This window comes from Euprymna scolopes, chromosome 23 (genome assembly GCF_053919585.1).
Source record: "Euprymna scolopes isolate OS-2025 chromosome 23, ASM5391958v1, whole genome shotgun sequence".
Taxonomy (NCBI): Eukaryota; Metazoa; Mollusca; class Cephalopoda; order Sepiida; family Sepiolidae; genus Euprymna; species Euprymna scolopes.
This window is the reverse complement of record NC_136504.1, coordinates 88,806,751-88,834,687: the sequence shown is the minus strand read 5'-3', so window position 1 is coordinate 88,834,687 and position 27,937 is coordinate 88,806,751. Positions and strand designations below refer to the sequence as shown.

The following is a 27,937-nucleotide window of genomic DNA, read 5'->3' as shown; positions in this document are numbered from 1 at the left end:
TTAGTCGCAAGCATGCCGAAGAGAATTTTTTAAGTAATTCGTAATAATGAAGGCTATACTAAATACTGAGACCCTTTTTTAGTAATTTATAATTGCCTTTTGTTAGATAAATTATCAGTGGTCTTACCGGTGAAAATGCTTTCTTTTTTTTTTTTTTTAAATAATTATTAGATCAGGGTTAAGGTTTCGAATGAAGCAGATTTCATTTTTTTTCCATCATATTTCCCTTTTGGCAATGGTTTCAACCATTATATATATATATATATATATATATATATATATATATATATATATATATATATGTTATTAGTGCTGGAATCTAGTGTTTGTGGTTTTATTTGAATTTCTCTCCGTGAGCAGAGGTTCGCTAATATTGATTACCGAGAATAAAGTGCTATCTATGAGATAAACACTAGATGTTTAAAAAATCATCTGTTTAATCTTCGAGTTTAGCAAGAAAAATGGGATTTTAGACTTAAACATGCAAGATATATAAATACAGATATGTTTTAAATTAACATCTATCCAAGATTCAAATTGTCTCCTTCATATGAAAATAAAAGAAATATTTTTTCCTGGCACGTTATTAAGCCGTATAAAGTCTTTCGTTGTTATTGAAGTCCGAGGGTTTTTTTTAAAATACATGTCCAAGTCACTAGTGTAGTGCTTTGTTTCGCACAAGTAGTAAAGCTTTAGAAATATTTCCACTGTTTGAAAGCATTACAATTGGAGAACGACTTAACGACCAATCAAAATGCAGATATATATTTTAAATAAACATAGTTGTTTAAAACTAAAATGTTCGCCCTATATAAGATTAGAAGAGAAAAATGTTAGCATGAAAAGTAATATGGTTAAGCTTAAGCATGGAAAATAGGACAAGATGGTATTTATTTGCTCCCCCACTGAGCAAATTAGGCACAAGGCCGTTTTTAATGTGAGGTAAAAACCAGCTCCCCTAAAAGTAGGCAAAAAGGGGGCACTCTGGTTACCAAAAATAATAATTGTCCCAGTATAGAGGGTTTCCCCTCCATTGACTGGTACAAATTATCTTAAGTGCAGCATCTGTCGGAACAGATACTACACTTTGATCCTTGCACCCCCGTGCCGCCGAAGCGGTTGGGGGTTGAAAATAGAAGGACAAGATATTCTAGTAAAAATATATTAAAATATTGCAGCATTAAGAATTGATTTTATAATGTTAGATTTAATTTTTTAAAATTCTTAATGCTGCAATATTTTAAGTTATAACTTTATTATACTTTTAGTAGAATATCTTATCCTTTTCTTTTACATATTCAAGCTTAACCATATTACTTTTCATGTTCGCATTTTTCCATTGTAATTCATGATTTTTCCGAACTTCAGTAAATTCACTTGTTCTTTGTTTCATTTCAGTCTTTATTTTTTGCCTTCATAAACTTAACATACACATATGTAAAAAAAAAAAATGTACGCCACTAGTCTGCTTTCATTTTCCCTGTTTCACTTATTATTCTCTTTTCGCGAGAATGGTTAATTAGTAGCAACATTAGTCGTGGTTGCTATAGAAACCAGTCATAAAAAACGTCGCTCACCTGCTTACAAATTTTTACGATTTTGAACACTTGTAAATTCATCGTAACTTGTTTTACTGAAAGAAAATTGAAAAATAATTTTCACAATATAGCTGAGAAAGTGATCTTATAAAATGTTATAATTGTTTGAAATTTGGTCGGGAAATGAGTGAGCGGTGAAGCTTTAAAGCAGTTCTAAATGACTAAAACTGCCACTTAAACATATATTTCAAACACGATAGTGTTTGGATAATACAAACACCAGTAGACTTTGTACGGTTTACTATACTTAATACAACATACTACAAAAATTATATTGTCTATTTCGTGATGAAGACTATGGACTGAAATTATAAATTTAAATGTTTATTTAAATAAAAAATATCTTCATTTTGGTTAGTTTCAGAACTGTATTTATATGGCTTTTAATGGCAATACCTTCAAACAGTAGAGATAATTCTAAGGCTTAAACATACTAGGTTTACGGATGAAGCGTGCCCCCCCCCCGTTTTTTTTTAGGTATGAGAAAAATGTGTTTTTTTTTTGTTTGTTTTTTTTTTTTGCTTTTCTTTTCAATAAAGTGTATATAACGTTTCCCAGTAGATGTGTAAGTTTAAGCAATAAATCAAAATGGTTTACCTCTTTTGGGATCGTGAAATAGGAAATAAATGCAACTTACCTGTAAAAGAAAGAAAACACATTAATCATTAATTTATGCTGAACGTATCGATAAAGCATTGATAAATGTGAATATAAAAAATCTAATTCTTCAATTGTAATGTATAAAAAGAAATTCATAATATATATATATATATATATATATATATATATATATATATATATAATAAACAGCATCATATTCATAATAAATCTATATATCTATAAAAGGGAAATTGTGTATGTACATTTCCCTACCAAACTACTCTGCCAATTTTCAGTCTACAGACTCGAGATTTGACATAAGGGGTATCAAGATTTGGGAAAATCTCTGCAATCAGTTATCAGCAAGAAATTTCGTTGTCAATGGGTCAAAGTTCAACGATTTGATTTTTTAAAACTCTACCAAACTATTCCGTCAATTTTGGGTAAACACTTGAAATTTTAGATGTAGATTACTTGGACATGGATTTAATTTGATTTGAGTTCAAAACAATAAATGTTAAGTGGGTCAAAATTGGTGTATTTCTTTTTTTAATTTGGCCTCTGCGGTCTCTACCAAATTACTCAGCCTAAACATTGGTCTAAACATTTGAAATTTTACATGAAGTGTATTCAGATAGAGGGCAAGCTTTTTAATCTGTTTTCGGCCGAAAATTTTGCTGCCAAGAGGTCAACGTTCAAAAGATTTGATCTTTGCAGTCTCTAGCGCATTATTCAGCCAATTTTGGGTCTAAACATTTCAAATTTTACATAAAGACTAATAAGACATTCAGCAAGCTTTTTTAATAAGTTTTTTTTTGCGATAATTTGCCTGCCATGAGGTCAAATTCGAAAGAGTTGATCTTTGCAGACTCTACCAAACTCCTCCGCCAATTTTGGGTCTAAACTCTTGAAATTTTAAATGTAGGTTACCTGGACAGGAGTAAAACATTTTAATATTTATATACACATGAACATAAAGTAATAAACAGTACATAGGGCCCGAGCAAAGCCGGGCTGAACTACTTGTAATACATAAAAATAATGTAACAATATAAAACAAAAATAATACATTTACGTGCAATAAAATATATAGCGCAGTTTCATAGTCTGCCATTTATGAGGCAGGGCTCCTGTAACCTTGATCGCAGTTTTGAAACTGACTAGAATTTTACCATATCGATGAGCCGTATGACGGCGAAGCATACGTTTATTTATAATGATATTTGATAAATATGAAGAGTAAAGAATGTAAAAACAAATTATATATATATATATATATATATATATATATATATATATATATATATATATATAAAACAATGTCTAAGTGTATGTGATATTAGTATGTTTCCTCTAGACAGGAAGATAGAATCTATTGTGCTGGTTCCGACCGTATTAGCTTGCCTTTCTGCTTGACTTTGTCTGCAAAGCCATAAGGGGAACCCTGCTGACTTAGTAAACCTATGTCTCCTTACCACCCGCCCAGGTCTGCATCCAGAGAGCCACGAATTTTATAGCCACGGCAATGCTGCAGTGCACCAGATTAAATGCAGAATATCATTGTCTTATGAGGCAAAAGGTTGTTATGAAACATGGATAATTTAGCATTCGAATTCCAGCATCAGTAAATCGAAAGAAAATCAAATCAAAGAACAATACAGACAAAAGTACATTAGGATGATCAGAGATTTCAAATCCTTACACATAAAAACAGCAAACAAGAAATAACCAACGATAAACAGTCAGATTCAGTTAACAGAAAGCAATAATAATAATAATAATAATAATAATAATAATAATAATAATAATAATAATAATAATGTTTAATGTACTACAAATGTTTAAGATATAATACGAAATCAAGTTAATAGTTCAAAAATAATTAAATGCATTTCAAAACCAGATGACAATTCCTATTACTACTGAAAAAAAAAATCGATGGTTGAAGAGTTCTGTGTAAGGGCGGTAATCCAATTGAATAAATGAAGATTTATAAATTTCAGTTTTTCAATTATGCAAGAGAAATAACTTAATCCTTTTTAGGGAAAATGCCGAAAAATTAAAATGGCATATTCTAATATTTATATAGCGAAGTTAATTAAATATTAAAATTATTTTATTTCAGTAATAATTGTATTATTTAATTGTAAAAAGGTTTATCAAAATTGAATTGTGTAACATAAATAAATGAAATACTCTTACGAGGCTTTATAGATACATGACGTGAATAGAAAGATATCACAATGAAATATCTATAATTATAACACTAATTTTATATGAAAATGAGTGATTGTTGCTATTTATTTGCCTCCCAGTTAGATGCAATGTCGATTTTTTAATATAGGGAATTGAAACGTAAATAAAAAATGGCTTAGTTTAGAAAGATTTCTTTTCCAATGACTTAAAAAAATACGTATAGTGAGAGAACAGATGCTACACTTTGTCTCCTATATTATTCATTAAAATTATAAAAAATACTAACATACATAATTGAAAATTAAATTTAACATTAAATTACAACTTAGAATAAATAGTAATAATAAATTAATTATTATTTATGAAGTATCACATTGATAAAATGGCTAAAAGTCGCCTATATCTCGAGTCTGCGGACAGAAGGCTAAGAATGTATAACACTTCATCAGTAGTTGTGAGAAGTTAGCTCAAAGGGATTACAAGAGACGGCATGACAATATTGCGAGAAAGGTTCACTGAGATATATGCAGGAAAAGAGGATAGTAATGCAATGAAAAATAGTATGAGCATGTTCGAGAAGGGGTGTTGCAGAGCGATAGGGGAAATTATTGTGGGGTATGAATAGCCAATTTGATAATGGCGGTGATAATATGATTGAAGCAAGGAGACCAGATTTAGTTTTGTTAGTAAAAAGGAAACACAGTGCAATTATCATTGATATAGCAGTGCCAGGTGATGTAAATGTTGAGGGGGGAGGAGACGGTTGAAAAATACTACGACTTCAAAAGGGAGATAAAAATATTGTGGAAGTTGAAGGTAGAAATTGTAGCTATTTTAGTGGGGGGGGCTCTAGGGAGTGTAAGAAGAGGATTTGAGAAGTGGATTAAGAAAATTGGGATCCATTGCAATGTTGGAGTACTTCAAAAGACTGTCGTGTTGGGAACCGCCAGAATCTTGTGGAAAGTGCTGAACGACTGAGATAAGATATTGATAGACACTCTTCATTTGTTATAATATGCTAATCAGTATAAAATCGGCAATGTCAACAGCCAGGCAAAAAATGTAAATAATAATAATAATAATAATAATAATAATAATATCTAGCCGAACCCGTGAAAATATTAAAAAAAAAAACACCCATCAGTAAGAAACATCTTATCACATAATCAAGCAATTACATTGAAGTTGGACCATGTACCATTAAATACTTAAAACACGAACCTCTGGATCTTCAGGTCCTGGTATCTCTGCTGACAATTGCATCAATTTGATGAACTTTTCTGGTCCTAATCTCGCAACAGTATGATCATGTAGCAGTGTGGTAACCCTCTTTTTTTTAATTCAATAAAAAAAAAACATTTGCAAATAGAATTCCCAGTCCATGTCTGTCTTTAATGTCTAACAGATGTGCATGATACACACGTGATATTAAGTCAGGTAGATTTTATGCAAGTTCTATTAGTCCCAAGATGTTTACTATTTTAAGGTTATCTTAGATTACCCGTGTATGTAAAGAATAGGTCTGGTTTTCCATATTTACATAAAATTGCTTTGTAATAATTTCAACATGACATGTAAATAAGTAATAATGTTTTCACCTGAAATGCGCATGTTTAAAAGAACGCTAATCAACGAAAGCACCCTGTGATTTTACTTATTTCAACATGACATGTAAGTAGGTAATGTTTTCACCTGAAATGCCTAGGTTTAAAAGATAAACAGCAATGCCCTATGATTATAAATATTTCGACATGGCACTTAATTAGATAATAATGTTTTCATCTTAAATGTGTTTGGATTGTATTAATTTCAACATATCATGTAAGTAGATAAGGTTTGGTGAAAGTGCAATGAGGGACCATCCGAAGATTTACCTTTAAAAAGTTGATTACGAGGAGGTTGAAAATGAGAAAATGCCTTTCGGAATAAACACCCCCAACCTCCCCATGTTAAGAACGGTTTTCGGAATAAACACCCTTTGCAGATTGAACAACCAGTGCGGCAACCGTGCATTGATCGCCTTCGGGTGGTCCCCCAGTGCACTTTCACCTAATGTTTTCACCTGAAATGCGTCGGTTTTACAGATTCATAATCAACAAAATCATCCTATGATTTTGTTGATTATGACATAACTCTTTAGTAGGTAACGATGTTTTCTCCTGAAACGCATTGGAATGTGTACTAATTTCAACATGCCATATAAGTAGGTAATAATGTTTCCACCTGAAATGCGTAGGTTTAAAAGATCCTTAATCAATAAAAGCACTCTAAGATTGTAAATATTCCCACATGACACTTGTAATATTTTCACCTGAAATGCGTTGGAATTTATACAAATGTAAACATGACATGTAATAAATTATATCAGTTTTAAATAAGTTAAACTTAAAAAAAAACATTGGAAGTAGATATCCATTACAAGTCCGTTATTAAGTCCACACAATAAAAGGCAGGCGTTTTGGAAATTGACCTCACCTCTAAGTTTTACAATTAACACTTTTTTTTTTCACGTTAATCTCTTCGAGTCGCAATATATTCCTCGGTAGTCACAAAGTATTGTTTAATTTAGTAGAACGTTATAATTGAAAACTGATTCCCGACGATAAAAGCTATATATTTTTTATAATCTGAAAGTTAAGTTTGTAATCGATTAAATTAACGTGGAAAAAAAAGGGAAATTGTGGGATTTAGAGGTCGGGGGTTAATTGCCTAAACATCCACCCAATAAACAAATAATTTTAATTTTAAGGTACTAGTGCAGAGAGTGATCCGGGCGTAAATAATAACGTTATTATTTAAAAAGCCGTTCTTAACATGGGGAGGGGAGGGTGTTTTGTACATATTCTATACTTCAACCTTACAATTGAATAAAAAAAAACATATAAAGCTTTAATTAAACTTGGAAATGCGATTTAAAAAATAGCGTGGATCACTCTCTGCACTAGCACCAATTTTAAGACTGGATATTAGTTGGCAAATACTCTCGATCCCTATATCACATAAAAAGAACATAATTTCGTAATCACCGTTATGTTACTATGCCAACAATATATAAACAATGATATTGGTAAGTTAAGCAGAACCTGCAGCTTTTTTTTTTTTAAGAATAAACACTTTTCATTTATTGTAAACAATATATACAGAACTTTAAATTTTTTTAACTATAAATGAATTTAGGAAAACTTGTCCCGGGAAAACTCGTCTCGGGAAAACTCGTCTCGGGAAAACTCGTCTCCGGAAAACTCGTCTCGGGAAAACTCGTCCCCTTTCGCTAATTAGGAAAACTGGTCCCGTATTGAATAAATATCGATTGAAAACACATTTTATGATCGTTCTTGAAGGAGATATTGTTTTTTAAAATAAACTATAGCCCCCCCCCAATGTTTTTTTAAAAATATTTTTACTTGTTTAATGTTTTTTTTTTTTTTTTTTTTATATAAAATCGATTTTCTAAGTGTCCGTTTTCTAAGTTCTTAGTGGTTTAACTTATTTTAAAGCGTTTATTATGTTCATACAAAGTTAATTACAATTTTTTTTTGTTCTTATTTTAACGATGTTTTTTGGAGTCATAAAAACAATAATAAAAAACAAAACCAAAAAATTAAAAAGAGCGATTCGATTCTTCGTTACGCTTTTGGTTTTGTTTTTTAATTATGATAGTTTTTTGTTGTTATGTTTTTGTTTTCTGTCATATCAAATGCACTCATGCGTTATTTAAAATTATGATTTTATCAATTATCAACATTTATTGTCGTCCTGTCAAATTTTGCAAAAATTAACTAATAAATTAAAAGCGAAATATTTTTTTGGCGCGAGAGATGCCATGTGCTAACCTCTCGTTAACTCATTTTTAATTTTTTTAATTTTTACTTCAAAATTCTAAAATCAATCATTAAGAGAGAAAGTAATCACTAAATAAATTTATTCATCAATTTTATTGAAAACTCCGCTATCGTTTATCAAGAATCTTTTTAATTTCATTTTTTGTTGGTTGCTTTTCGAAGGGAGATATAGGTTTTATCCCCCCCTCTCTAAATTATATTTTAAAAAATATTAAAATTTATTATTTTCTTTTTAAAACCAAATCTCCCTCAGTAATTTCTTTAATTTTCTATTTTTTAGCGATTATCAAGACCCCCTAAGATGTGATATACCGGGCATTATTTCTCGTTCTCCCGTAACACTCGACATGTTTTTTGTTTGTTTTCTGTTTTTTTTTTCTTTACCAAATAAACGATTCCAAATAAATTAAATAAACAACATAGTCGGCGAGGTAGAAAAATCGATTTTACCCTTTTATAAACAACAGTATATAAGTAAATTCTTTTTATATTAATATAAAAAAAATATGCGGTCTCGTTTATGAACATAATAAACGCTTTTATTAAAAACACAAAAAAAACATTAAACAAGTAAAAGTATTTTTAAAAAAATATTATGGGGGGGTATAGTTTATTTTAAAAAACAATATCTCCTTCAAGAACGATCATAAAATGTGTTTTCAATCGATATTTATTCAATACGGGACCAGTTTTCCTACCTAGCGAAAGGGGGCGAGTTTTCCCGAGACGAGTTTTCCGGAGACGAGTTTTCCCGAGACGAGTTTTCCCGAGACGAGTTTTCCCGGAACGAGTTTTCCGGGCACCACTATAAATAGATTATTTTTACACTAACAATATAAACCTTTTTTAGTTTTAATTTGGGTGCTAATGCACTAACTGATCCGTGCTATTTTTTAAATCGTATTTCCAAGTTTAATTAAAGTTTTATGATGTTTTTTATTCAATTATAAGGTTGAAGTATAGAATAGGTACAAAATACCCTCCCCTCCTCATGTTAAGAATGGCTTTTTAAATAATAACGTTATTATATCAGCACAGAGCTCTCTCTGCATGAGTATCTCTTTTTTTATTAAATTATTAGGTGGAAGCACAGAATAGTTACACAACACCCTCCCCTCCCCATGTTAAGAATGGCTTTCGAAATAACGTTATTTCAGCACGGTGGCAAAAGTGCACAAGTACCGAGAAAAAATAACTTGTAAATTAGATTTAAAAGAAATAGTACAGTTACATACAAATGATATTTTTCTTTTAATTTAATTTTATTTACAAACCGATAATAATCATCATTTTCAAAAAGAATCGATTAAAAAAGAATCGATTAAAAAAGAATCGATTACGTTCATTTAAAATTTACACAATCGAATCCTCCTATAAACAATTGGATCTTTTTTAAATATTTTTTTCCCATAAGTTTTTTATGAATAAACGTCAATGCGACATAGAATTTTTATAGATTAATTTAATTTTTACGGGATAATTACTTGCTTTACTTCACCCCCTCCCCCCCCAAAAAAAGTTAGTTTTGTACTTTAGTAATTAAGTAAAAGATGGAATTTTTCCTCGAATAAAATAATTCGAAATAAGATAAAATATTTTTGTTTTAATTTTATTATACTAGGTAATATAAGTAATAATAGCAAGAAATAGGTAAAAATAAAAAAAAAAACTACATAACTACGAATTAAAAAAAATATAGGTAATAAGAAATAATAATAGTAGGTAAAAAATTTTAAGAATCGGTGCTAATGCAGAGATTGATCCGCGCTATTTTTTAAATCGTATTTCCACGTTTAATTAAAGTTTTATGATGTTTTTTATTCAGTTGTAAGGTTAAAGTACAGAATAGATAAAAACACCCTCCCCTCCCCATGTTAAGAATGGCTTTTTAAATAACTTTATTATTTCAGCACGGTTCACTCTCTGCATGAGTACCAAAAAATCTACATCATTAGGAATTTAAAAAAAACATTTCATCAAATTTGTAAAATAAATAATAAATAATAAGTAAATAGTTAGAAATTTAAAAAAATGGTACTAATGCATCAATGTTACCGCACTGAAATAGTTATTTAGAAAGCTGTTCTTAACATGAGGGGAAGAGTATTTTGTAACTATGTTGTACTTTCACCTAACAATTTAATTTAGGCGATTATGAAGTATTTAAACTGTAAAATTCTGTTAATCAGTCAGCGTCAGGTTGTTTTTTTTTTCTTGGGGATGTTTGTTTTTTTTTTCAAACCAAGCGATTTAACAAACAAAAAATACCATAAAAATTGAACAGATTGCCAAAACTCTTATCCAAAAATGAATAATAAAAATCATACATAAAATCTTAAAATGTTCTAATGTCTAACAATAGAAAGAAAAAATAACTTGTAAATAATATAAAAAATAGCGCAGTTACATACAAATGATTTTTTTCTTTTAGTTTAATTTTATTTACAAACCGATAATAATTATAATTTTAAAAAGAATCTATTACCTTCGTTTAAAATTTCCACAAACAATTGGATTTTTTTTTGTATAATTTTTTTCTAATAAACATTTCTACGTACATAGAAATTTAACCGCTTTAAACAGACACGTAAAACCGCCATTTTTTTTTTTTTTAATTTTTTTTTTAGCTTTCACTGGTAAGCAATCCTGATTGGGTAAAAGAAGTCTTGCTAGGGTTTTAATCATCCAATCAGAATTTTTATTTATTTATTTATTTTTTTAATTTATTTATTTTTTTATTTTTTTAACTATTTGGAGTATTCCATTTTCTTTTAAGGGGTGATTACCATAATAACGGCCGAAGCGATAGTCGTCGCCGTGGTAGTAGTAGTAGTAGTAGTAGTAGTAGCAGCAGCAGCAGCAGTAGTAGTAATGTTGATGATGATGAATTTAGAAATAGCGATAATTAGAATTGGCTGGTTAAGGGAGATATTAAAAGATCTACTTGGAACACAATAATGTCAGCCCAGGAACAAGGCACTCGCACTAGGTCCATCAAACATTAGATCGACAAAACTGCAGAATAACCGATGTGCAGAATGTGAAGTAAAAGGGAATAAACATTAAAGAATATTGTACCCCCTCGACAAATACCCCCGACAAACCCGACAAACAGCAATATCCCACCCCTTCACAGTTGAGATCCATAGATGTAAGAGAGCCTTCTACTCCAGTAGTTTCTTCCCCAGAACCGCTAGACTTTGGAATTCCCTTCCGGGTTCCTGCTTCCCCAACTGTACTGACATGCGTGTAATGTGAACCGACATCTTGCTACCCAACTACCCACGTAGTACCCCTGTAGCTTATGTCCTTGATAGTAGCACCCTACATCAAAGTGGCAATGTACCTTATTTGGTGGGGGGGGATGTAATAAAAAATATGAATGCCCTATGCTAGCTTAACGTCAATATAAAAAATAGAGACACAACAAAGTGTCACTTAGGTTCTACACTGGAATATACGCAAACTCTACGGATTCGAATACAATGAAAAGTTGGTTCTGGAAAACGACAATGTAAAACTTCTTTAGGATATGCGAATACAGACTGATAAGGTCCTTGAACACACCAGACCTGACATAATTTTACTAAATAAAAGGTCCTGGATACGACCTTAAACTATATTCAGTGGTAAGGCCCCAGCTTGCGGGCTTTGAAGAGTGTAGAGCCACCCTTCAATTACCATTGCTCATAGGTCCACTCTGATCCGGAGTGGTAGTACCTGTTAGGGTCCCAACTATGGGTTGAATAGAAACCGACTTGAAAACAACAAATATATTCTATTAAAAAAAAAAATGTCTGCAAAATCTTTGGATTCGGCATTAAATAACCCGAAAAGGGTTGATATGCCGTAAAATAAAAACAACCAACCAACTAAATAAAACCAAGAGAACTTGTTCAATTATCGACGTAGCCTGCCTTTTCGATACTAGAGTGTAAGGGAAAGAACAAGAAAAAGTAAATAAATACCAACATCTGAATATTGTATAGAATAAAATCTAAAAATACAATGATGAAAATAATAGAATAATAATAAAACAAAATAATAATATTTACGCGACTCGTAATAATAATTAAAAAATATTTACGCGAGTAGTAATAATAATTAAAAAAAATATTTACGCGACTCGTAATAATAATTAAAAAAATATTTACGCGACTCGTAATAATAATTAAAAAAATATTTACGCGACTCGTAATAATAATTAAAAAAATATTTACGCGACTCGTAATAATAATTAAAAAAATATTTACGCGAGTAGTAATAATAATTAAAAAAAATATTTACGCGACTCGTAATAATAATTAAAAAAATATTTACGCGACTCGTAATAATAATTTAAAAAATATTTACGCGACTCGTAATAATAATTAAAAAAATATTTACGCGAGTCGTAATAATAATTAAAAAAATATTTACGCGACTCGTAATAATAATTAAAAAATATTTACGCGAGTCGTAATAATAATTAAAAAATATTTACGCGACTCGTAATAATAATTAAAAAATATTTACGCGAGTCGTAATAATAATTAAAAACATATTTACGCGACTCGTAATAATAATTAAAAAAATATTTACGCGAGTCGTAATAATAATTAAAAAAATATTTACGCGACTCGTAATAATAATTAAAAAATATTTACGCGAGTCGTAATAATAATTAAAAAAATATTTACGCGACTCGTAATAATAATTAAAAAATATTTACGCGAGTAGTAATAATAATTAAAAAAATATTTACGCGACTCGTAATAATAATTAAAAAAATATTTACGCGACTCGTAATAATAATTAAAAAAATATTTACGCGAGTAGTAATAATAATTAAAAAAATATTTACGCGACTCGTAATAATAATTAAAAAAATATTTACGCGACTCGTAATAATAATTAAAAAAATATTTACGCGACTCGTAATAATAATTAAAAAAATATTTACGCGACTCGTAATAATAATTTAAAAATATTTACGCGAGTAGTAATAATAATTAAAAAAATATTTACGCGACTCGTAATAATAATTAAAAAAATATTTACGCGACTCGTAATAATAATTAAAAAAATATTTACGCGACTCGTAATAATAATTTAAAAATATTTACGCGAGTAGTAATAATAATTAAAAAAATATTTACGCGACTCGTAATAATAATTAAAAAAATATTTACGCGACTCGTAATAATAATTAAAAAAATATTTACGCGACTCGTAATAATAATTAAAAAAATATTTACGCGACTCGTAATAATAATTATAATACTGGTTGCAAGAAATTTAAATAATTGATATACGTAAATGTTTTACTTGTCCATAGATAGAGAGATAGTTAGCTGTCTGTCATTACACGGTACCAAACATGGCTGACTGTTAATGCACGGCATCCGACATTACAGGGCACCAGACACAGCTGGCTATATTTACATGGCACCAGATACGCCAGGATCTCAATCGCGTCTTTGCCGGGCGTAACTTCTCACGCATCATTTTTTTCTTTTTCTTCTCTTTTTTCTTCTCTTTTCCGTCCCGATCTTAATCCCTGTATATGCACTGGAGCTTGTGACGCTATGTTTACGCCCCAAAATCCTGAGGCGACAATATTACATAGAGAAAAAAGAAACTTGCTAGGTGATCCATTATGGCCCAGCCTAGCATACGCTATAAAGAAAGCGTTAAGAAAGGGTTCATTTTAAGTGTTAACGAATATTGATAATTTTAACTGGAAAATCAATACATGCAGTGTCTTGATTTATATATGAGTCTATGTTAGAATGTCTTTTTTTACTTATGTTGATCTGAGATTAAAATTTCTCCCACTGTATTAAAACGTAGCGCAAGGTCGCAAGGCTACGATAAACCAGCTCTTTCAATGGTGACTGTCCGAGTGCAAAAATACTAGAAAACTGACACGTCGGACTTTTCCGGAATTCGTGTCTCAGTAGGTGTGTCAGAAACTGACCTTATGAATGCGTGAAAAAATATTGAATAATTCCACCTCTGTCTTTCCAAGCTTATAACTACTCGAAAAATGTAATTCAAACCCTATTTCTTTTTTTCAATTAGAGGAGCAAGGACCAACGTTTCATTAAAAAAACAACAAAAAAAAACAACGTGGCTTTTTAAAAAAAGTGTTAAACTTCGAACTTTACAGGTAAATTTCTAAAAAAACTTTTTTTGTTGTTTTAAATTTTAATATATCATTTATTGATCTTTTATCTTCAATTTGTAATATATAAAACTTTGGTGAGTAAATTAATTATTTGCTTTTTAATAGACATTTCAAAATGGGGGAGGGCGTGAATTAAAAAAAAACGTTTGTCTAAAATTTTATATTCGGTTTATTGGAAATAGCATAAAATTTCACATTGACCCTGAAAATATCGTAAAAATTGAATCAACAGAAAAATTTTGATAGATTTTTAAAGTTTAAAAATTGAAAAATACTTAACTCATAAAATTCAATTGATTTCATTACTGTTTATTAAGAAATAAAAAAAATAATATTTCTATTACTTTTTATGCAACTTTAATAGTTTATTTTGGGAGAAAAATCCATAAAGAAAATAAGCAATCAACTTTTAAAAGAGAAATTACGAGTTTTTTTTAAATATTTTATTCGCAGTTTCGCGTTAGGGGTGTCAACGATTCCCCCAAAATTCTGATACACCTAGTGTCTCAGTCGGTCAACAAAAAAAGCATCTTCTTTCCTGAAAGAGGTAATCCTTTATCCCACCACCCCGTACTATTTTCTTTCTTTTTGTTCAGAATATTTTTTTTTCTTTTCAGAAAAACAATCAGTATTTTTTTAAAACAAAATAAAATATGCCCAGCATTAACCCAACACGTACTCTAAGTTCAGGTTGATAACAAGTAGAGCTGTGACAACAGCATATTCTTTTTATTCTTTTGAATCTCAAATTTATATCCGACACAGTTAGACACAGATAATCAACCGAAAATCGCATCAGTTTATATGAAACCATTTAAGATATTAGCGAATATATGCACAAGAGTCAGAACAATGAAAAGAATATGCTGTTGTCACAGCCCTAATAATAAGTTACAAAAATATATAAATGTATTAGTTTTGAAAAAAAACACCATAGTTGAAACCTTCTGACTCGATCCGCTAACTGCATGAGAGGATTTTAAGTCATAAGATAAAGCACTATTACAAAATCTGGAGAATGCAGCTTAGAACACTTTTTCCAAACTTGACAAACTTTTAAACCATCTTCGAAATCCAGTGGAGGATATCCTCGTCCCTACAGCTTTTTGATCACAAAAGCAAGTTTGCTAGTCTTCTATCATTTCGATCAATATTCCCATGGTAAGTGCTCGACTGAGCTCTAATCTATCGTTACCTCCTTTGTTAAACACAACAAAAACATATTTTGCTCCAACAACTGAAATTATTTTGTCTTCCTCTGTGCATCTAATAACGGAACTGCTATAAACGAAGTTTCTTACTAAAAAAAAAAAAAATGGGTGCGTGGGGAACGCAGTACAAGGGACTGCTTCCCAGCTGATTACAACATGATCGTTTTCAAGTCCAATGTTAACAAATTTTTGTGGCATCATCTTAAATAATCAAATTCCGACCAGTTTACACCATCGTTACATGTTCTCCCAGTGTTTATTTATCGTCCACTCGACAAACTCATCATCATCATCATCATCATCATTATTATTATAAACATATTGTACAAATCCGAACATTCTATTGTTGCCGTTGGTTTCCTCGATATTTTTCTAGTTAGAATGCTAGAAAGATATCGGGAATTATGAAAGAGGCTAACTGAAGGTTGTCACCATACTAAGTGAAAGTGATTTTTTGTGGAACGAACTTGATTCGAACTTGGGACAGCCAATATATATATATATATATATATATATATATATATATATATATATATAAGCGCATAAGCCTGAGGAATCCTAGAGTGGATGAAACGCCGAATATTCAGTGTAGCTTAATCGCTATATATATTTTATAAATTACTATATATATATATATATATATATATATATATATATATATATAAAGAGAGAGAGAGAGAGAGAGAGAGAGAGAGAGAGAGAGAGAGAAAGACAGACAGCAGACAGTGTATCGTCAAGACATTCTAACATGGACGCACATAAATATAAGAAACTGCATATATTGATTTTCCAGTTAAAATATCAATATTCGTTAAAACTTAAAAATAATCTTTTCTCAACGCTTTCTTTATAGTGTATGATTGGCTGAGGCATAATAGAGATATATATTTGCTCTCCCAGGGAGCAAATTAGGCACAAGACCGATTTTTAATGCGAGGAGTGAAGGGGAAATGGGGACCAACTCCCCGGGGAGTAGGGGTGATGGATAGTGACAATTGGTATGAAGGGTTGCCCCTACATTGACCAAGGTCTTATATGTGAGGTTGCCCACACATAGTGTCTTTGCTTGCAGTATCTGCCGGAACAGATGGTATTTATTTGCTCCCCCACCGAGCAAATTAGGCACAAGGCCAATTTTTAATGTGAGGAGTGAAGGGAGGGGGAAGGGAAAAAGGGGACCAGCTCCCGAGAGGTGGGAAATGGGAGCTGGTTAATGGTCAGGCATGTGGGGTTGCCCCCACATCCGGTCTTTGCTAGTCATAGCTAGTCATAGCTTGCAGTATCTGCCGGAACAGATACTACACTTTGATCTGAACTCGAAGGCCACAAAAGGTCCCACCTGCGGAAAGGAAGGTTGACTGAGGCCTAATTGATCACCTTGGAAGTTTCTTTTAAGTTTCTTTGTGTATCGTCGCATCAGCATTTTGGGGCGTAAGCATGACGTTACGGGCTACCAACACCTTTTTTCAATCTTCCAGCACTTTTTGCAAGATTCACACACACACACACACACACACACACACACACACACACACACACACACACACACACACATATATATATATATATGCACTAGCAAATTGGGTGCCCGGCGTTGCCCGGGTGTTTGAAGGTGTATGTTGAGAAAAAAAAACGGTAATTTATTTTTTACTTTGACCCCTATTATGATCCCTGAATATTTACTGTTTTGGGCTCAAATAAAGTTATCAAGTTAGATCCATGTCCACGGAACCAATATCTAAAACGTTAAGTGTTTAGACCCAAAATTGTCGGAGGAGTTTGGTAAAGTTCTCAAAGGTCAAATCGTTGAACTTTGACCCCTGAACAGCAAAATTTCTGGCCGAAACCCGATCACATCGATTTTCCCAAATCTCAGTAGCCTGTATATCAAATTTCGAGTCTGTAGACTAAATATTGGCAGAGTTATTGCGTAGGTAAATGTACACCACACACACAGATACACACACAGACACGTTCACTTTTATAGATATACTAGCATGGGTGCCGGGCGTTGCCCGGGTGTTTGGATGTGTATGTTGAGCAAAAAAAAAAAAAGTGGTAGTAGGAAGGCAAACTCGAACCCGTACCGCAAAGGAGGAAAAGAACGGGGTAAAATTTGACGTGTATGCTGTTACGACCACCGCCAAACCGGAAGCGACATTTTTTAAAATTAAGTCTAGACAATCTAAAGGAGAGGATAACTTCAAAAAATATCGGCGAAAAAAGTGACCCCCCTGTAGAAAAGTGCCTAGTTGAAGCGGAAGATATTAATGATTTTAGCCAATTTTTCGATATTTTTCGTATGAAAGGTCGAACTTTAAAACGATACTGACCTTGGTAAAATCCGTCGCCTCTAAAAGTTTAAGGTAGATATGCAAACAGACATATATAGATTTATATATTGGTAACTAAAAATTTTCAACCCAAACTGATGAAAAAGCTTGGCCTATCTCTGAATACGCTTTATGTAAAATTTCAAATATTTAGACCAGAAATTGTCTGAGTAATTTGGAAGAGATCGTAGAGGTTAATTAAAAAAAAAAAAAATTGACCCCTATTATGCCCTTTTAACATTTATTCTTTTGGGCTCAAATCAAGTTATTAAGTTAGATCCATGTCCAAGGAACCTATATCTAAAATTTCAAGTGCGTAGACCTAAAATTGTCGGAGTTTGGTAGAGTTCTCAAAGGTCAAATCGTTGAACTGTGACCCCTTAATCGTCAAATTTCTGGCCGAAACCCGACCACATAGATTTTCCCAAATCTCAGTAGCCAGTATGTCAAATTTCGAGTCTGTAGACTTAAAATTGACAGAGTTGTTGCGTAGGGAAATGTACACAGACACTCACACACACACTTTCACTTTTATAGACATTAAAATAATAGATAGATAGATAGATAGATAAATTTGTTTAACAAAAATATATACGTATACTTAAATATATATGGAAACAATTTTGTGTTTACTATGAACATTTTCGCAAATATTATGCAAGTATAAATTATGTAGAATATCTGCATGAATATAATTACAGGTAATATTTAACTAAAGATGATTATCCCATTAAAAAACCGAAGCAACTAATAGGGAATTAATTAAAATGAATGTTTAAAAAAATATGCAAATTAACTAGATTGTTTGCTAGTTAATGCAATTCCACAATCAAGATATAAGGAAATTGTATTTTCTTTTTAAATAAATAGAAAAGAGGGTTTTTAATATGAATATCGATACACAGAAAAGAAACCCAGATTTATAGGAGTATAGAAGATAGATAAATAGCTAGAAAAACAAAAACATATACGTATAGATAAATATATATGGAAGCAATTTTGTGTTTACTGCACACTTTTTACGCAAATATTATGCAAGTATAAATCATGTAGAATATCTGCGTAATAGTTGAGTAAAGATGATTATCCCATAAGAAACCCGAAAAAACTAATAGGAAATTAATTAAAATGAATGTTTAAAAGAATATGCAAATTAGCTAGATCTTTTGCTCGTGAATGCGATTCTACGACCCATATATAAGAACATTGTATTTTCTTTTTAAATCAATAGAAAAGAGGGGGTTTAATATGAATATCGATACACACACAAGAGAAACTGATTTATAGGAGTATAGATAGAAGACGATAGATAGATAGATTATTACACACAAGGAGCTTTCACACAGGTCTTCAGATATCTTTCTCTGAAAACAGCCTGTGGTGTTCCCTGGAAACTGAGTGACAACAGGTTTCCCCAGGTTTCCAGTACTCTCCACCTTTTTCAATAACATTTGTAAATAAATTTGCATTATCGCAACAGCTGCTTGCCAATGATTTCTCGTTGGCAGCAGCTATTGGTCTTTGGTGGGATTTGATGTGGCAATAAGCCTCCCCAAGGTCCCAGTTCTCTCTGCACGTATTCGGCTGAGTTCTGGTCAGTTCATCGGTCTTTCCTTCCTCCTTTACTTTACTTGGTTATTTGATCTCAGTCTTTTGGGAAGGGGGATTATTATTATTATTATTATTTATTCACAAGGGGTAGTACCACAGGCTGTCATCAAAGATTTCTCTTTATAAACATCTTTTGGTGTTCTCTGGATTTTAAGGGACTAAAAGTCTACCTAAATTTCCAGTACTCTCCATCTCTTTCGATAACATTTGCAGATGAAGTTACGTTATCGCCACAGTCGCTTACCATTGAGGTTTCGTTAGCAGCGACCTTTGGTCTTCATTGGAATTTGGATGGCAATAAACCTCCCCAAGATCCCAGTCTTATTTGCACTCAGCCAAGAAAGGTCTGGTTAATGATTTCTTTCCTCGATCTTTCCATCGTTTTTGACCCCCCCCTTGATTATTTAGTGTAAGGCTAGTTTATGGTGGCATGTTTTTTTAGTGTTATTTTGATTGTTGTTATTATTTTTATTATTTTTTGTAATTATTATTAGTATTATTATTGTTACTAGCGCTCTTACTATTTATCATCTTCACATCCTTTTTAGCTTTCTGGCCAGTTCCGTGTATTTGCTCTGCTTCTATTTCCTTGATAGTCACTTCGTGATCTGCTGGACGGCAATGTCTACAATCTGGCAGGAGTTTTCCTTTTGCTAACTATTACATCCGGTCTTCTTGGTTGAATAGGTTTAATTGTTTGTATGTCCGCGCCTCACAGGATTTTGTGACTTCATTTTCAAGTACTACCACCGGTTTGTTCTTGTACCATTTGCCAGTGTGTTCAAGATGCAGTTATCTACATGTTTCCTAGTGTATTGCCTTCCCCACTTAATCGTATCCACTATTATTATTATTATTATTATTATTATTATTATTATTATTATTATTATTATTATTATTCATCGTGACAGACAAGCCAATGCAAACAAAAAAATGCGTCTAATAAATGTGCGTGTCTAACAATCAACGTGTTATCCCAAACTTTACATAACATACAAACTGATCGACTCAGAACCCCCGTTTCTTCGATTTTCTAGAATGATGATCCAATTTGTGGCTGCAAGAGATGAAAGCTAATCGAGCTATAGTATTCTAGCAATAATTATTCCTAAGCACAAAAGTTGTCAATACAGCTCTTGTAATTTTCCTAAGTTATGACGGTTTTACTTAACAAGAAGTGAAGTGGCTCCGCGGGGTAAACTTCGGCAAATAATGATTCGACGAAAGGGATCGCAACGCAGTTTGTGGAATTAAATAGCGCAAAACATGCGCTGCTCTGTAATGAAAAGCTATTATTTAAACTGCTCTGGGATACGAAGGTGTATCTCGTATATATATATATATATATATATATATATATATATATATATATATATATATATATATATACGAGATACATGTATAATATATACATATATATAAATATAGGAATGTGAAATATTCGTTGATCATCATTCAATCCCGAGCAACATCAGGTTTCCTTGCTAATATATATATATATATATATATATATATATATATATATATATATATATATATATATATTAACAAGGAGACACGATGTTGCTCAGGATTGGATCCTGATCAACGAATATTTCACATTCCTATGTTTTTATTGTCATCAAAATCCGTGAAATTACCCGGGAGAAAACTCCACATACCTCCATGCAGTAACTTGGTCCAAAATATATTTTATTCTACATTGCATTCTAAAGAACCTTTTTTTTTTGTTTTTTTGTAAAATTATTTTATAGAAACTTCGTTCCAGTTAACGAAAAAAAAAACATTAAGAAATTTACGTGTGGAGTTTGAACCCACAAACCACGTCATGCAAAAAAAAAAAAAAGTAAAAAGGCAAAAAAAAAACAAAAAAAAACGCGCTATCAATTTATAGTAGAATTTTTTCGGCCCGTTGTTCTATCATTGTCGCTAAGCAACGACATGGAAGAATAGCTTAATCGATGATAGATAAATTGAAATAACTGTTTTTATCATCGATTATCGGTAAGTATCGTTGTTTTTTTTCTGAAACAAAACTTAACAAAGATCATTAACCCTTATACTGTAATGTTCTGTAAATTTTAAAGAACCGTTTAGCCGCTTCGGAGTCTATAAGGAACGAACTCACACAGAGAGAAAAAGTTGCATTTATATATATATATATATATATATATATATATATATATATATATATATATATATAAAATGGGTTAATAAATTCCAACGAAAGAAAGATGTATATTTAAGCCTGAAATCGACAGGCAAACCTTTTTTCATTCAAGTATTTTTGCTTTCAAACACTTTTTGTCGGTGTGTTTTATCAAGTTAGTGGAGGAAATTGTATTATGTACATTATTTAGGAAGTAGGTTAGTTTGTTGTTTTTATTTTTATTTTGTAGCGAATTATTTTTGTTCATTTTTAATACAGATTGTTTTGTTGTCACACGTACAGTCAATGTACGTCAGTGGAAAATTTAATGAAACAAAATATTCTTTAATAAACAAATAAAAACCGAAACATTGTTTATAAACGGCTCATAAATTCTAGTAACTATTATTTTTTTTGTAGGCAAAATAGGTTAAAAACGTATTCGTTAACAAAGAACGGTTCTCGAATACTATCCCAAGTTTATTCATTCTAAAACAAGGCGTGATCATTATTTCTTTTATGAAAATTGTGGCAATGCAGAGTATTTAACATTATCAGAATTATTTTTATTTTTTGTTATGTTTTGTTTCATTTTTAAGAGAACTATTCTGCCACACGGACTTGCGGTTAATTATAGGTTAAAAAAAAAAGGTGACAACGGTTTCGTTGCTGTCGGTTTGAGGTATGTTGTGTTAAGGACATTTCCTCTCCCAGGTTTTACCTTCTTGGGGTTTGTTTTTAACTATTCGTATAAACCGACCGAGAAATGCGACGTGACCGTTTCTTTAACAGTTTGCAATAGAATTAAATAAGCATAATGAAAATTAAACATAATTATAATGCTCTATAAGATATAACAAGATAACAAAAATTGTATTTTATCCGATAAGATAATCAGCACGTTGTCTAGAATTCAGACAACAATAACAAAAGTGTGAGTATTTAATAATAATAATAATAATAATAATAATAATAATAATAATAATAACAATAAAAAAAATAGTGTCACCATGAATTGGCGCTTCACCGAATAGTCCAGAAGGGTCGACGAGGGATGGAAAGACCAAGAAAAGAAAGCACTAACCAGACCTCCACTAGATGAGTGCGAAAAGCATGTGAACCGTGGAAAGGCTTATTGCTACCCAAATTTCAGTGACGACCAATGGTTGCTACCAATAATAAATCAATGGGAAACGGCTACTGTGATAATGCAAACTAATTTACAAAGGTTATCGAAAGGAGTGGTGAGTATTGGAAATCTGGGGAGGTTTGTTGTCATTCAGACGCCAAGGAACAGAGGTTGTTCTCAAACAGAAGTTTTTGATGGTATCCTGTGTGAAAACTCCTAGTTGTTGTTGTTGTTGTTGTTGTTAATAATAATAATAATAATAATAATAATAATAATAATAATTAACAAGAAGAAAAGTCCTGCCAGATCGCAGATTTTCCCGTTCCAGCAGCCACAGAGTAAATATCAAGAAAACAGAGAAGCGAAGCAAATACACTGAACTGACCAGACAACTAAAAAGGATATGAAAGATGAAGAGCATAACACCACTAACCTTGAAAAACTTAATAAAATTGGGAAATATTAGGATTAGGAGAAAATGGCTGAGAAGATATAACGGATAGCAATATTGAAAACGGCTGAATTTTTAAGGAAAACTTTGCGGAGACTAATATGCTTGAGCTACAAACGTTTGACGACTATATGAAAATTGCAACGGAGGTAAAATGGAAAGACGGAAAAATATCACATAAAACCAAGAAAACTGAAACTGCTTAATTAATCGTAAATGATCCCCTCACACAAAACATATGATGCCGACATCAACTAGCACCACACCAAATAGTAAACAGTTGAGGAGGATGGGTTGACCTAGGAGAAAATGTACTAATCAAGACCTTTACTGGATGTGCGATGAGAACTGGGACCTTGGTAAGGCTTATTGCTACTCAAATTGCAGCGATAACTAGGGTTATGACAACAGCATATTCTTTTCCTTATGTTGATTCTCTGGTATATATATATTGATATATATTGATATCTTATATGTTTTTATGTAGAGTGATGTGGTTCTCGGTTGATTAAGTGTGTCTAACTGTGTCGGATATATACTCGAGAGTAAAAACTATGAAAAGAATATGCTGTTGTCCTAGACCTAGTGATGACCAATGGTCATTGTCAGCGAGAAGTCAATGGTAAGTGGCTATTGCGATGATGCAAATTCTTTTGCAAAGATTATAGAAAGGAATGGAGAATACTTGAAATGTGTATGAATGGATATGCATGAATAAAGTTTCTTTCTTAGAATTGCCCGCGTGTGAAATTGCTCGTCTGCTTTCCAGTTGACTACAATGTTGTCGTCTTCAAGAAAAAATTCTTGTTGAGCCGTCCATTTGCACAATCAATTACTACCCAATTGCCATCAATAACGACCAATACGTTGTTGTGTCGGCGATCAGCGTACGCTCATTGACCCTTATCCTCGAGCGGTCTCCGAGCCTTGATAAGTGGTGATTATCTTATAAATATAAATTAGGATGATCAAGCGAGTCGGCAAAACTATAGACATTACTTCAAGCAAATGAAACGAGCAGATATTTTCTGGAAGCACAGCAAGGATCGAATTAAAGCCTGACCATAATCGAATTCTGTATATTACGTATTTACTGAGTTTTAATTTCTTAATATAAATAAGAAAAATCGAGTTTACCTTTTGATATAGATATATATTTGAAACTGTATTACCCAGATTACCTGATAGAAAAATAACGCAACAATGTACGTATTGTATATACTTATATCTCGACACTTCTAGAAATGAAAATAACAGGAAATTGTAATACGTAGATGAGTCCTCCGAGGACGAATACAAAGAGATCCTAATTGAATCCCCGACAACGGTCGTTTTTTTTTTCAGTTCCTAGTTTATCTTACCATTTCCCAATGTAATTACAGATTGCAGCTGCTGACGAGTTTATAGTTAAAAGAATAATTTTAAACTGAATAATGGCTAGCCTTAATGAAAGTCTTACATTTTTCAAGAGTGCGTATTATAGAAACATCTGTTCTGAATTTGAGAAAATATTCACTTTACATAAACATTTGTGATATACAATATTTATGTTTAAATATAAAAACATCTATACTAAAAGCGTTTATCTATATATATTTTCTCAATTTATTTCTTAATGGGTCTTGCTAGGTCGTAAAATAGGCTTTTAGATATTTTTATTCATGCGAATTTCGTATTTATTCTAACAGAGCCAATTTTCTATTGAATAATATACCGTACCTAATATATAGTGGTTACTTCAAAAGTTTTTAAAAAAATGTCTCGGGTGCAATCAACTAGAATCGAAACCAAAACATTTAGCGTTCCAGCCGCATCTCGTACCGATGTAGTTATCGAGAGACAGCTAAGAAAAATTTAATATTAAACGAATTGAAGAAACACATTTAATTTTGGCATGCGCAGAAAAAAACTAAAAATATATGAGCATAAATTAACCGTTTATATATGTATGTACCCGTTATTTATCCATTCAAACAGCGATCTTACTTGTTATAAAACATCCTATGATTACTATTTCCTATAAATTTCAGTGTTATGTACAAGTAGTTTAAAAATCGATCGGTTACATATTTACGCATACACAGACACACGCATAATTTACTGTTCTATTTATATAGATTCCGTGACGTGTAGGAATAGAAAATATCCTTTGGAAAAGTTTTTTCTACAAGAGCTTAATTTTCGACATTATTTGTGTCTGACACCGACAAAGAATAAAACTTCAATCGAAAATAATGTTCTTAAAAACATTTTTAATGAATATTTGAAAATCTTACACGTCACCAAATAAGAAATAAATACAGAAAAATTATAAATATAGTCACTTTTTTGTATTGATTTCTTTATAATTTAATATATATACATAATAAATAAACGTGGATACAGCATACTATTCGGACAATATAAATATAAATATATATATATATATTGTTTTGATTTTTTTTCAACCTCGGGGATTGAACTAAAATCATTAAAAGTTCTTTCAATCGAAAGGACAATAAAAAAATTTTTTTATTACATTTTCACCCCAAACAAGGCACATTGCCACTTTGGTGTAGGGGGCTACTATCAGGGGCAGCAACTACTGGGGCACTATGTTGGGATTTGGGCAGCAAGATGTCGGTTCACGTTGCACTTGAACTTCTGCATGTCAGTACAGTTAGGGAAGCAGGAACCTGGAATGGAATTCCAGAGTCTAGCGGTTCTGGGGAAGAAACTACTGGAGTAGAAAGATCTTTTACATTTAGGGATCTCTACTGTGTGGGGGGGGATTTAGCTGCCTGTCGGGTTTGTCGAGGGTGTCTACGTCGTGGGGGCACAAGTGTCTGCAGTTCGTCAGAGCATTCACCATTTAAGTACTTGTAGAACAGACAGAGGCATGCTACGTTTCATCGATGGGACAGAGGCTGGAGCTTAGGTGCCAGTTCAGGGCCTATCAGATTGGCGACTCTTTTTTTAACCTTGTCTAGAAGCGAGATGCACCAGCCTAAATGTGACAACAATACTCCATACATGGGCGAATGGTGGCCTTATAGAGGTACAGGATACTTTCAGGTGTCAGTAGTTTTCTAGCACGGTAGAGAGAGCCTACCTTTTTCGCAGCAGCCCTAGCAATGTTTTCAATATAATTGTTCCAACTCATGTTTCCTGTGAACGTTAGGCCAAACAGTTTGAAAGATGTACTCTCAGACAAGGAGTCACTGGCCATTGCTATTGGTGGCAGAGAAGGTTTCTTATAATTATTAAAGGAAACCAGTTTAGTCTTGGAAGCACTGAATGTGACCATCCATTTATGTCCCCATTCCACTACAGATTGGAGGTCATCCTCTAGTGTTTTTTCCATTTCTTTAGATATGTGTTCATTTGTTTTCCTGTCATGCCTGTTATAGAGTGTAGTGTCATCAGCATATATACCCATCTCAGAGGCAGTTTTGTCGGGGAGGTCATTAATAAATATTAGGAACAATAGAGGTCCAAGGATAGACCTCTGAGGCACTCTCGTATTTATATCACACTGTTTAGATGTACGACCGTCGAGGACAACCTGGATATTTCTCTTATCTAAGAAGGATTTAATTATGTTAAGTATTCTACCAGTGATACCGTATGATTTAATTTTCCTGAGGAGACCCTTGTGCCATACCCTGTCAAAAGCCTTAGATATATCTAGAGCTACCGCTCTACACTCCCCCGCTTTGTCCAGTGAATTGTATATACGTTCAGAGATTACAGTGAGGATGTCAGCTGTGGAACGGGCTTGTCTAAATCCATATTGTTGGTCAGTCAGAAGTTTAGCATTTGTAAGGTGCCGGACTAGAGCATGGTTAATTATGGTCTCAAATATTTTGGCGAAAAGTGGGAGGAGGCTAATGAGACGATAATTTGATGGGTCCGTTCTTTCGCCAGAATTCTTGAATACTGGTACCACAGAAGCAGTTTTCCAACAGCCCGTAAAGCATGATTCATTAAGGCATTTATTGTACAGTTTGGAGAGAACTGGAGCTACTTCGGCTGAGCACTTTTTTAATAGTACAGCTTGGATGAGATCGGGTCCACATGCTTTTGAAGTGTCAAGGTTTTTTATGATAGCGTATACCTGAACAGGGGTGATTTTTAGATCGTCTAGCGTGGCGTCTGTCCGCAAAGGAAAGTCAGGCAGGGGGTGATTGGAAGGGTCCAGTATGGAGTTCGAGGCAAACCGGCTGACAAGCATATTAGCCTTGTCGGTTGCTGAGCAAACAACCTCGTGATTGTTGGTTATCCGGGGAATTGTTGATTGCCCATTATTTACTACATTGTTGTAGATTTTTCAGAAGTCACTATTTCCTAATTTTTGCGCTTCGATGCGTTTTTTAGTGGTTTCGGTAAATTCTCTCTTAGCTGTCGCTATTTCTTTCTTAACGTTACTTCTAGCTTCTATATACTTCTGTTTGTTTGAACTGGACTTATGTCAGTTAAATCTGCGGTATGCATTCTGCCTTTGAGCAATGGCAGTTGCGCAAGTCGAAGTAAACCATTGGAGAGAGTGGGGCTTGCTATAAAATGTCCGCATGGGAACATGTGCTCCCATTGCTGTTTTGAACCATTCAGTGGTCTCATTTGCGCACTGTTCAGCAGGAAGAGAAAAAATATTTCCCCATGGGGCATC

The 27,937-nt window shown here is 32.4% G+C and overlaps 1 protein-coding gene across 1 annotated transcript in view; it reads right to left on the bottom strand.

Moving 5' to 3' along the window:
* Positions 1–318: 318 nt before the first annotated feature.
* Positions 319–27,937, bottom strand: part of LOC145246047 (atrial natriuretic peptide receptor 3-like) — a 250,184-nt gene continuing 222,565 nt past the window's right edge. Inside the window, exon 2 of the mRNA XM_080107888.1 lies at positions 319–2,235. Within this exon, the coding sequence (XP_079964014.1) occupies positions 2,192–2,235 (44 nt within the window). The 3' untranslated portion in view covers positions 319–2,191. The remainder of the gene's footprint in view (positions 2,236–27,937) is intronic.